The sequence below is a fragment of the Drosophila miranda genome, assembly GCF_003369915.1.
Source record: "Drosophila miranda strain MSH22 chromosome Y unlocalized genomic scaffold, D.miranda_PacBio2.1 Contig_Y2_pilon, whole genome shotgun sequence".
NCBI lineage: Eukaryota > Metazoa > Arthropoda > Insecta > Diptera > Drosophilidae > Drosophila > Drosophila miranda.
This window is the reverse complement of record NW_022881614.1, coordinates 19,155,072-19,167,341: the sequence shown is the minus strand read 5'-3', so window position 1 is coordinate 19,167,341 and position 12,270 is coordinate 19,155,072. Positions and strand designations below refer to the sequence as shown.

General features: G+C 53.2%; 1 protein-coding gene and 1 pseudogene across 1 annotated transcript; both read left to right on the top strand.

Moving 5' to 3' along the window:
• The first annotated feature begins 25 nt into the window (after positions 1-25).
• On the top strand, positions 26-622 carry LOC117193650. Its single transcript, XM_033398389.1, has one exon. It carries the CDS (start codon positions 49-51, stop codon positions 367-369), a length of 321 nt encoding a protein of 106 aa, XP_033254280.1. The 5' UTR covers positions 26-48; the 3' UTR covers positions 370-622.
• A 135-nt stretch (positions 623-757) lies between these two features.
• Positions 758-2,846, top strand: LOC117193649 (annotated as a pseudogene).
• Positions 2,847-12,270: the final 9,424 nt, after the last annotated feature.

Below are 12,270 nucleotides of genomic sequence, written 5' to 3'. Positions count from 1 at the left end.
CGAAGGCCCAAAAGAAGCAGGAGCCCCAGTTCAAGGCAGCGCAGGCCAATGGGAAGGGAAAACCATCCAAACCGGAAGCCGGTAAGAAGTTCCCGTCTCAGTCCAATGGCAAAGCGTCTCCTGGAAAGCAGTCTCCAGCAGCACCCAAAGGACAAGAAGGCCCAAGTCAATCAGCAAACAGCTAAGCCAGCAGCAAGTGCCAAAGCAAACGCCAAACTGGCCAAGGCCTCGCGTATCGACGCTGACGATGTGCCCGTGCTGGAGGGCAAACCCATCAAAAGGCAGAACAATCTGAAGTCCAAGCAGATCGGACAGCTGAAGAAGTCAAAGACGGGAGCAAATCCAAATCGCAGAGGAGGCAAAGGCTAAAAGTTCAAGAAGTGAACACCATAAATCATACAAGTCGGTTAAGTAGTTGGTTAAGTGTAGGCCTGAAGCCTAGTCAAATGGTTGGGGGTAGTCCCAGAGGCTGTCTCTGAATACCCCCAAAACGATGATCTGTTTTATACCGCGAACTGTTTCTATTGCCTTGGCTACGGTTTGAAGATTGTGAACTAAAACTTTGCTTGTAATTAACGAACATATTCAATAAACGTTAAGCTCGGATTAATGTAATCAGAAAGCGCGTTTTTCCACTGCAAATTTGCATCGATCAGGCCTAAGGCTTTAGTTGTTTGTATTTAGCGATATATCCATTCCAGCCCTAGTCCAAGCTCCAGCTGGGCGTTACCCCCACAGCAGCACAGATAAAGCCGTCTGGCATGCTTTAGTCATGGTCAGCCGAGCATGGAGATAAGCTTCAATTCTCAAACACATTTCAGTGGCAAGCGAGTGAACAACATGAAATGGTGCTGGAATTTGCTGTGTTCCTTCCTTCTGCTGGAATTGGCTCCCACCCAAGCGTTTGTGGACATAAACATGCTCACGGCTCTCCAGATACATAAGAACCTCAACGGATCTGAAGATCCCTGCAGGAATTTCTGGAACTATGCTTGCGGTAACTATTCAGCAGCTAACGGCACCAAATATGTGGATAACTTCCAGCTGGTGGAGGATCTGTACGCCCAGGCCATGGAGGAGTTCATGGAAAGTGAGGGGGAGCTCATCGAGAGTGATTTGGAATTGAATGAAGAACCAGCGGCGCGACTGTTGGCCCAGATGCGAGCCTATTACAAGGCCTGCATCAAGGATCCAGAGATAGACTGGTCAGAGGCAGATCTCCATTCGCTGGAGCCCAACGATTTGATTCTCGAAACGGCTAAGTTCCGTAGACACGGATTGAATGCGGTGTTCTTTGACGGTCGCTTAGATGTCGAAACCAACGATTCGCTGCGTCCGGTGGTGCTGCTCAAGATGCCCGCTCTTAGTAATAACTACAGCGAGCGACGTGCCCTGCAGGTCCTTCAACGCAATCACTCTGGAAGCGTAGAGGGAATCTCCAGGCTGGTGGATCAGCTGCGGCAACTGGAAGCCAAGCACCGCCAAGAGGAGCCTCTGGTACAGTCCTGGTCCTTGGCCGGTCTCACGCAGCACATACCAGAGATCAATTGGCAAGGTTAATTTCATGAGCTGCTGTCGGGGCATCTGGAGGGGGTGCTTTTCGAGGTCAGCGATGTGGATTACTTGCGGGAGCTTGGCCAGCTTTTGAGTAATGCCAGTAAAAGCACCATTAATCTCTATCTCCGACTGCGTCTCACCGTTCTGCTGAAGCAGTCGGCACCAGCCAGGCGCAACCCCAAGACATGCATTCGCCACATGCGGGCCCTGCTCCCCTTGGGCCTGAACTACCTGTATAAACGCTATGTGTACAGGCACAGGGATTTGTTGGACACCAAACAGCTGCTGTTGATCTTCGATAGCCTCAAGATTATGTTCAGCAGTTACTTGAATGCCAATCGCCTGCAGCTAAGTGCAGAACAACTATCTTATGTGATGAAAAAGCTGGGGGCTATGAAGCTGCGAGTGGGGAATCTTCCAGAGGAGCCACTATGAAAGTGCCAATTTCTCGGACTCCCTCTTTCTGGGGAATATCCTCGAGGCCTTGAGTCTGCGCACCCGACTCCAGCACGATGCTCTCCGGCTGCCACACTCCCGATTGGACCTGCACCTCTACTATGTCAATGATGATGTGGTCAAGGCCCGTACCTCCCCCTTCTACGAGAACGAGCGGAACACGATCACTGTGCCCCTGATCTTTCTGCAGTGGCCCCTCTTCGATAGCCGCCAGCACCATATCTTCCAGTTCAGCTTGATGGGCGGTGTCCTGGCCCATGAGCTGACCCATGCCTTCGAACAGGAGGGCATTCTCTTCGATGCCGATGGCAATGAGTCGCCTGTGGGATTGCAGATTCGCGAGACGAAGGTCTTCCAGAACGCCATCAAATGCCGCTAAAGGAACGTCTGGCCGATCTCAATGGCCTCCAGCTAGCCTACGATACGTTTTTTGGGCCAAACCACAACTCCCAGAACTTCGAATATCGTCCCTATGCATTTGAGAGCGAATTCAAAGCACCGCAGCTGTTCCTCCTGAGCTACGCGCAGTTCTTCTGCGGCATCCTGCCGCCGGTGCTCGGTCATGATAGGGACGATGTGCGTGTCAATTTGAGCGTTGGAAATTTACGTAAATTCTCGTTGGATTTTAAGTGTCCCCCGCCAGCAGTGCAGTCGCCCCCTGTGTGTGAATTGTGGCGCCCAAAATAATCATCTACTTTGGTGTCAGTTTAAGTTTTGTCTCGAATGCATTTAAATCTATAAAAAGTAATACAATGTTCAAGCTGATTGACAGCGCGATGCCATGTAAAGTTTTAGAATACAAGAAAATTGTGTGATTATTTGATATTTAAATTATAGGTCACCAGCAGAGATCTCTATGTCAATCGACAGGAAAGCTGGACAGGACAGGAAAGGTGAAGGCTGTGTGGATGCTGCTGCTGCTGTTGTTGTCTGAAGTGGCGGCACTCCTCCCGTGCTCTCATCCCTTGCCTGCAGCAGGTTTGCCACTTTCGTCAATATTGCTGCCAGCTTATCCTCCAGCTCTTTAATTTTTCCCGCATATCTTTTCAGGATATGGGCACAGCTCCCATCGCACTGGGCGCCTGGCTGCTGCTGCTGGTGTTGGCGTGGCTCCGGAGCACTATTTGAGATCGACTGCATCGGCTGGACCCTTTGGTATTGGTTTGACAAATGCACTTCCGCGTCTGGGTGCACTTTGCCGTACTTGGTGATCGTCGCAGATTTTCACGGCGTCGACTTTCCTCCCTCGATGAACCCGGAAGACCGAACTTGGCCGATGACTTGGCCTGGAGTAGGGAAAGTTCGCGTGACCTGATGTCTTTGGTCATCGTTATGGAGTTGGCGCGTGTTGATCGGTGGTTGCTTGCGGAGGGGGGGCGTTGGTTGCGGGGTGTGGTGCGATGCTCTCATTATAAGTCGGGGGACGGATTGTATCGAACCCTTTTAGGTTCGTTACACCCTCCCCTTTCTTCCCCGGCGAGAGTTACGAGGACTCGTGGGTCGGGCTCTTGTGGTTTCTTCTGTGGTCTGCGTTGGGGTTTCCGCGTTCTCTTCGCTTCGTCAGTGGGTTTGTGGGGCGCGCGGTCGTGAGCGTTACGTTACTTCTCTGCGGTTCGCTGCGCTTGCATTCTCGGCGGTATTATGCCATCGGGCTCGTTTTTTGCCGGTACTGTCTTTGGCCGGGTGTCCCGGGTTTTGCTGACTCAGCGGTGCCGTGGTTGGGGCGTCGGGTTGAGGTCTCGTTGCTTTCTTCGTCGATGTCAGCATTCTCGAGTAGGTCAGTGAGTTCTTCGGACTCGTGGTACTCCCTCAGGTCGTTGATATTTGCGGTTTTGTGTTTCCGGCTTTCGCAGTGTTGTAATTTGGCGATGTTTGGCGATGGAAAACTCTTGACCCGGTAGGGGCCGTCGAACTTCGGGGCTAGCTTTGCCGCAAAGCCCTCGGCGGCGTTTGAGAGGTGGTGTTGGCGTAGTAGTACAAGTGATCCGACGGCGGGGCGCCATAGTCGCCGGCGGAGGTTGTAATGTCTCCCTTGTTCTTGACTGGCTCTCTGGATGTTGTTCCGGACGATGGCGAATACTTCTTTCAGCCTCGTCGCTTTGCTGGTGGCCGTCTCTGGCGTACTTCCTGTCCCGGGCGTGACTTCGTCGTAGAGGGCGCCGGGGAGCGTCTCGGAGACGCTGAAGTTGATCGCCAATGTCATCTCGTCGACGAACTGGGCGATCATCGTTTTCACAGTCCGATTGGCTCTCTCCGTCGGGTTTTCTTGGGGGCAATACGGGGCTGTGTGTTGCAGCTCCACGCCTGCGCTTCGCATGAATGTTCTGAACGATCGGCTGGTGAACTGGGTCCCGTTGTCGCAGTATTCGTTCTCTGAAGGCTCGTTCGAGGTTCGCTGTTGTCGCTTTCTTGAGGGGTACCAGTTCGACCCACTTGGAGAAAGTGTCGAAGAATACCAGTAAGATGGTGTTCCCGTGCTTGGACCGTGGTAATGGTCCGACGAAGTCGGCACACAGGGCGGCGAAGGGTTCTTCGGCTTTACGTGTGAGCATCCTGCCCACGGCCTTGCGCTGCGTGGCTTTGAACTTCTGACAGCTTACGCAGCCCTGCACGTACCGTCGCACGTCTCTGTGTAGTCCTGGCCAGTAGTATCGTTGTGTTGTCCTCAGGATTGTTTTCCAGACGCCAAGGTGTCCTGCCGTTGGTTCGTCGTGGCATTCGCGGAGTAAATCGTCCGGCCGTTTTTGGGCACGCATAGTTTCCACGGTATGTGGTCGTCGTCGTCGGCTCCGTGTCCTAGATGTATAGTTGCCCATTTTCGTACGTGTAGTCTGGGTACTTCTGGGGTTCGTCTTGGACTTGTTGGATCCTTTGTTTAAGCCAGGTGCATGGTGTGTCGTCTTCCTCAATGCGGGAGAGGATCTCCAGTGGTTGTCCTGACAGTGCGTCTGCGACTACATTCTGGTTGCCGGCCCGATAGTGCACGTCGTATTGGTATTGCTGTAGTTCGAGCGCCCATCTTGCTACTCTACCGTAAGGGCTCTCGAGGGTATTCAGCCACTTTAGTGCGAGATGATCGGTTATGATGTCGAATCGGTAGCCTTCGAGATAGCATCGCAGTTTTCGGATCGCCCAGATGACGGCGAGGCATTCCTTGTCGGTGGCCGAGTAGTTTTCTTCTGCCTTTTTGAGGCGTCGACTGACGTATGCGATGACCCGCTCCTTCCCTTCGATCTCTTGGGTGAGGACCGCGCCTACTCCCAGGTTGCTTGCGTCCGTCTGCAGGGAAAATTTGACGTTAAAGTCTGGGCAGGCGAGTACCGGTGCGGTGGTGAGCAGTGTTTTCAGCTCGTCGAAGGCGTCTTGTTGTTCTTGACCCCATGTCCATGCTTTCCCTTTCTTCAGCAGCAGTGACATTGGTTAGACTACGGTGGCAAAGTTTGGGACAAATCTGCGGTACCACCCGGCCATGCCTACGCATTGTCGTAGCTCCTTCAGGTTGGTCGGCGGCCTCAGATCCTTTACGGCTGCGATTTTGTCGGGGTCCGTGTGGATACCTTCTTCGCTGATCATGTGGCCCAGGTATTTTATCCGGCGTTGGAAGAAGGCACACTTGTCCGTGTTTGCCTTCCGCAGTCGTGCGAAGACTTCTTTCACGTTGTTCAGGTGCTCCTGGAAGCTTTTCCCGACGATGACGATGTCGTCGAGATATGCGAACGCGAATGGTTCCATGTCTGCGCCGATAACGGCGTCGAGGGTCCGTTGAATCGTGGCTCCCGCGGAGTTTAAACCGAAAGGCATTACTTTCCATTGGTATAATCCTCGGCCGGGTATCGTGAATGCCGTGGCTTCCCGGCTGTCGCGGGCCATTGGTATCTGCCAATGATGAAGTGGGCATTTCGGAGTCGCTCTAGTATGTAGTTGATCCTGGGTAACGGGTACCCGTCCGGGATGGAACGCTCGTTTAGCTGCCGATAGTCTACACACATGCGCCATCTCCCGTCCTCTTTGCGGACCAGGACGATTGGCGCGCTGTGGGGGCTCCGGGATGGTTCGATTAGGTCCTCAGCTATCAGTTGGTCGACCTGTTCATCGATGATCCGCCGCATGGCTGGATTTTTCGGGTAGTACCGTTGTTTTATGGGTCGGTTGTCCCTCATGACGATGGTGTGTTCCGTTAGGCCCGTCGTCCCTCGGATGCCTGCGAGTGTTGGCAGTTCCTCGTCTAGGAATTTCCGTATTTTCGGCGCGATGTCGGGAGGCCATGGGTCGGAGATTCGTTCCGAATCGTCCTCGGGTGGGTCGTCGATTCCTGGGTCGCAAGTGTGGTCGGGGTTCTCGGGAGGATTGTTGTGTCGAATGCGCTTGGTGGTTCGACTTCGCGAGTGTATTCGCTTATGCTGGCGACGATGGCGGGTGCCTCGATCATGAGCAGGGGCTCGTGTGTGTCCTGGGGGGTGCTTGCGCGACGTTGTACTCAGCGTGATGTACACGATGGCGATCGTAGCGTTTGACCGACGGCTAGTTTGGGCGGTGAGGTTCACCGACATGGCTCCAGGCGTGGTGCTGGGCCGCATGTCGGCGCCGTACGAGGTGTTGCCCGGGAGACGTTCCATGATGTCGGGGACGATCAATGGTGCGTCGGCTCCAGGTGCGTCGGGGTTCCGATGGGTGCCTCGCGTGGCAGTGATCGCCTTCCCGGTTCCTGCCTGAGAGGACGCGGGAGTAGCGGGTCGGTCGGTGTCGTAGGGGTCGTTTTCGCGTCGAGGGCGGTGTCGACGCGTTCGTGGGCCAGGGTGGCGGTCGGAGGTGGTACCTCGAGCGCCTGGCTGCTGCGTGGCGGCTGTCGTTGCTGGGGCCGGGTTGTCTTCTGGAGGGGCGTCCTGGGTTCTTTTCCCTTCGTTGGTGGAACCGCGTCGGTGCCCTCGGGGACCGGCTCGTTTTCTTCGTGGCTTTGCTTAGTTTTGGTTTTCTTGGAGTGGGCCTGGGGCTGGTGTGCCTCGTCGTGGCCATGGGTTCTGTGTTCCTTGTTCCTTGTGCTCTTGTCTCGTGTCGTGGCGGCGAATTCGTTGGCGGCGGAGGTCTCGAGTTCGTGGGTCCGGGGGCGTGTACTTGGCTAGCGGTGATCGTCGGCGTGTTTGGGGTGGGGCGTCGGGAGCCTTGGAGATGGAGGTGTGTGGCGCCACCTTGTATTGTGGTTTCAATGGCGCACAGGAAATCCATCCCTATGATGGCTTGCTCTACCATATTGGGTAGTACCAAGAGTGGCATCTGTATCTCTTGTTCGTCTAGTTTGACGCGCGCTAGCAAGATCTGAGTTATCTCGCGAGCCGAGCCGTCTGCTAGGCGTATAGGGACGCATGCGGCTCGCAGGTCGTTGTCGCGGCCGAGTTTGCGGGCGAGGTCGGCGTTGATGAAGCTTCGGGACGCCGCGGTGTCGACCGTGGCTTCCGCGCGCCTCCTCCGATGGTCACTCTCGCCATTATCCGGCCGTCGTGTACTTGTAGCGGGTTTCTTAGTTGGTTGTCTGAGGAAGCGTCGTGCCCGGCTGTTCCCGTTTCAGCTGGGAACGCTAGTCGTTTCCCGACGGGTCCCGGCGGCAACAGCCCACGGTGGGCGTTCCGCGCCTGCCACATTCCCAACAGAAGAGGATCGATGGGTTGATGCAGTCGCGAGAAACATGTCCAGCTTCTCCGCAGCGTCGACAGGCTGTGCGTGGGTTGGCGATGGGGGTGGTGATCATTCTATGTGCCGTTTCCTGTGCTGGAGCGCCGGCCTGGTGCGGCTTCCTTGCGGGTTCCGAGGTGTTCCAGTGGGGCCTTCGGAATTGGGCCCGATTCGTCCCGTTTTCGTTTTGTTGTGCCGTTGGCCGCGTGTACCTATGTGGTTGTCGAGGGGGGATGAGGGTCGCTGGTACGTTTCGTTCCTGGATACTCTCGAACTCTGTGGCCAACATTGTTAATTGCGTCAGACTTCTCAGTTCGTGCCTTCGCACGTACAGCTGGTACGCCGGGAGGGTGTTGTCATAGATCCGGCTAAGTTCCTTGGCTTCGTAGTACCCGGCGTGGTGCATGAGCAACCGGAGCTCGATGACGAAGTCCTTGAACGGTTCGCCCACCGCTTGTTTGCGGTCCGTGATCTGGTCTTCCAATTGCTCGAAGTACCGGGGAGGCAGGAAAAAGGCTAGGAATTCCTGGCGGAAATTGGCCCAAGAGGCGCTCTGGAGTCGGCTGGTGCGGAACCAACGGTTGGCTCGGTCGGTGAGGAGCTCTGCCATGGCTCGCGGCACGTAGTTCATGTCTACCCCGTACGAGAGGGCACGCTCTTCCAGTAGTTCGACGAACGACAGTGGGTCGTCCTTCCCGTCGAACTGGATTCCCCACTTTCGGATCCGTTCCGCCATCTGTGCGGCGTGACTGTAGTAATGACCGTCCGTGGGGCCATTTCCTCCTGCTGTCGGCAAGATCCTTCTCATGGGCGAAGGCCTTGGCTCCGGGGGCGGGGGCTTCGGTAGATCTTCGACGGTTATCGATGTCGGTGAGGTGCTGGCTTTGCCCTCCATGACTCCTGGAACTTGTAGGCTGAGTTTGGCGTCCGTCTTTCGCTTCTCTGTTAGTGCTGAGATGTCGGGCTGGGGCGATCTGGCTCGTCCTGGCGATCTGGCGTACTGCCGCTCGAGCTCTGCCAACCTGACCCAGGCATCGTGTTCGAGGGGCCCGGCGACTAGTTCGGCGAAATTTCTCCGCAAATCTTCCACGTTACCCTCGCGGCTGAATCCGAATTCCTCCGCGAAGGACTCCAGCTCCTCTCGGCGGCGTTTGTGTATCCAGCCGGTACACACCCCTGGGTTGGCGACGAATTCTCCAGGGTAATACCCACTGGGCTGTTCATCTGTATGGGATTCCATCGCTTCGATTGTTACTCGAGTTGGCTGTTTCGCTGGGCTTGCGCTTTTCCTTCACTAGGGCACTGTGTCGAGCTTCGCGGCTGACGCTTCCAATTTCTTCTCGGAGTGACGGCACTGTTCCCGTTTCTCTGTCGCTGTGTCGCGCTTTCGTCTTCTCGTTGCGCAACTCTTGCCGTTGGTATTGTGCGCGGTCGGGGTTTTCTTCGGGTCGCTTTCTTGTGTTCTTCTCTAGTGGCCGTGGGGTTTTATTCCACAAACCCTCGCTGACGTTCCCTTGGGTCCCTGCTCGGGCGCCACTTGTGACGGACCTATTTCAGGCTGAGGTAAGCTCAGTCCCGTCCAGGGGTCAATCCACAAGAAATTTGTAGAAATGTGATGGAACCTTAAGGGCGGCGTCAGGGGGGCGGCCTGTCGTAGAGAGGTGGATCGGGGCTAGGATGGGCGTTTGAAGTCAAATATTTGATCTACCATACAATGGGCCGGAGGCGGAGGTGGAGGAATGCGTGCCGGCCACTGTGGATGGTTGAGGCGGCAGGAAGACAGCAATGTGTTGCCCCTGCCAACGTTTCTGCCAGCCTCTCCTTGGGCCTGCCACACAGATCAAAGCTGGTTATGGGGCGACTAAATATAGACTATAATTAGGCAGTGAGTGCATTGCGTGCAGTCTCCACTTTCAGACGGAGAGTGGGAACAATTTCATTTTTTCTCGCCCTGTCTCTCTCTAACACACACGTAGCATAGGCGGCTTTGCTTAGAGTAAAACATTAGCGACTAGATCTCTGAGACTATAAAAGCTAGAGCAACCAAATTTGGTATCATAGATAATGATCATATCTATCAGATTGCTGAATCTGGATCAGATCAGATAATTTTTATAGCCAAAAGGAACAAATCAATTTGCACTGGCTTCGCAGCGCCCGACGTCACGCTCAGACTGATTTTCTGTCTCTCTCGCACGCACTCTTTGTCGTGTCGTTTAATATTAGCTGCGTCTGCCGGAGGAGAGCCATACTGACTTAGTATCGGGTATAACTGTAGAGTTGCGGTGTCCGCAGCAACTCACAACGTTCCCCTCGTTTTTATATAAATTCTTATCTCGACCATTTGCCAGAGCTCTAAATGGGTAGTAAAATATCCTCCATGCCCACACCCCGCCGACCAGAGACAAAAGCCGAAGCCAGCGCGTACTTCCTACTCCCGTTTATATCATCAGCTCCTATAACCTGTACGTTGTATGCTACAGGTAAAGACAACTTTTAAATGGCAATGGGTTCGAAAAGCCTGTCCCGATTTTATGGCAGGGTTTTAAGAACGTTTTAAGAATTATAAATATATAAAAATTTGGCGCCCAACGTGGGGCCGTTCTTCGGCATGCCCCGACCAAGAAAATTTTTATAAAGTCATCAACACCAATGCGAGCTGCATCTCAATGCAGTGTCATAAGACTTATTCCTTTAAACATTAATTCCCAAGAGATATGCATGGTCGTGCATGGTCTGGGGGATTGACTTCGAGTAGCTGGATTGCGTAGCAGGTTCTAAAAGAACTTAAAGCCCCGCGCTCGAGGTTAATCAACTTACTAGGCATAGTAACGAACCTGTAGTATCTGGCCGGATAGGCCACTCTGCTAAATAGCGCGTTCCAATGTTTCTGTCGGATTAGGTTTCAAAGTGGATTAGCTCTACTGCCTACCCACAAAAGTGGGAGCGTGTTATTTGGGGGAGGAACTTGTCCATACCGTTGCTGATCATTGTCTGCCGTTTTGGCCTGGATCAGGTTAGTCAGTGGCTTAGAGCTACGGCCTGCCCGCGAACAAAGGCAATAGAATCGGAGATGGTATATTTCCTGGGTCAGCATAAACTATGTCTTCTTCTTCAGTTTTTCTATTGTTGTGCCGTTTTTTTGTGTTTGACAGACGTAGGTGGAATGGCTCTGCTGTACTGTGGTTCTGGACAATTTGGTGGTCCGCGATCCAGAACTTTTTTGTGTTTTTGCGACCTACAGTATAAGTAGAGGGACATCGGCTTGTCAGAGTTTTGGATTGCTCCGATATCCGTCAGTGGTGTAGAACTACCGAACGGTCTCAGTTCATCCGATGACTCATTGTAATGATTGTCGATCGTTAATAATATCACCAGAGTCAGTGGGGGACACATTCCTATTAGACGAAGGGTGCATGGTTTCCGAATTTTGTGGATACAGAGTAGATATATCGATCGTTAAAAGTTAATAATCAAGAGTAGAACAGAAAATCATATATTAGTAAAATTAGGATAGGATGTCATTAAATGGGAGTTTTGACGAGATTGATCCAAACGACCATTCCGATATTATCTGCTGTATTTGCGTAAGACAGGTAGAATATCGGACACAGCTTTTAAGAACAAGTTGTAACCACGTATTTCATTTAGTTTGTTTTAATACGAGAAGAGGTGAAAAGACCGTGTGCCCGGCGTGCAACAAGCCCCTACAATCATCCGCTCCTAGCTTAGCGGAGGAATTAGCCGTAGCGCAGGCGTCCGCCTCGAATGTAGAGTCTTCTCAGCTTCTAATGAGAACCAGATCACAGCGTGTGACAGCAGCTCCAGCTGCGAATACTGAAAATTTACCTTCTGTTGGTCCAACTGAAGTCGGTGTACCAATCATGCCAGTTCCGAGTAGCGAGCCAGCGAATGAAGCAAGCCCAGGCTTGGCTCAAATGGCACAGGCGTTGACGGACGCTATGGGTCAAATCGGGTTGTTGTCTCAAGCCATGACTCAAATGACTCAGACTATGGAAATAGGATTCCAACGTTTGGCAAGTCCAATGGTACAGCCGCCGAATGACCAAGCTGCTGGATCTTCACAGCCTAGTGGAGAAAACCAAACCTTCGAACAGTTGTTCCAAATACCAACTCGAGAGTCCGTAGGTGCCCCGATAAATCAGGCTAACGGTTCTGCTGTCTCGGTAACCCCATGGGGATCCCAACAGATAGCGGGACTACGACCCGATAGGATTGGACAAATAATCGCAGGATGGAAGGTGCGGTTTTCTGGAAATTCGTCCATGTCGGTGGAAGATTTCATATATCGGATAGAAGCGTTAACCAAACAGACCTTAGAGGGTAATCTCGACCTAGTGGCCAGAAACGCCATTTATTTATTTGAAGCCAGTGCGAGTGGTTTTGGCGTTACCATAAAAGCGTACCCTCCGTGACCTGGCCGCACCTAAGTACAGCCCTAAAAACTCGATTTAGGGATGGGCGTACCGACCTAGAAATTCGTAAGGCAATAGTGCAATGAAAGCAGAAGCCGCACGAACTATTTGATACATTTTACGAAGCCATTGTAACCTTGTCCGATAAACTAGT

Coding starts and splice junctions, on each gene's coding strand:
- LOC117193650 (XM_033398389.1), top strand. CDS start 49: ATGGGAAGGGAAAACCATCCAAACCGGAAGCCGGTAAGAAGTTCCCGT.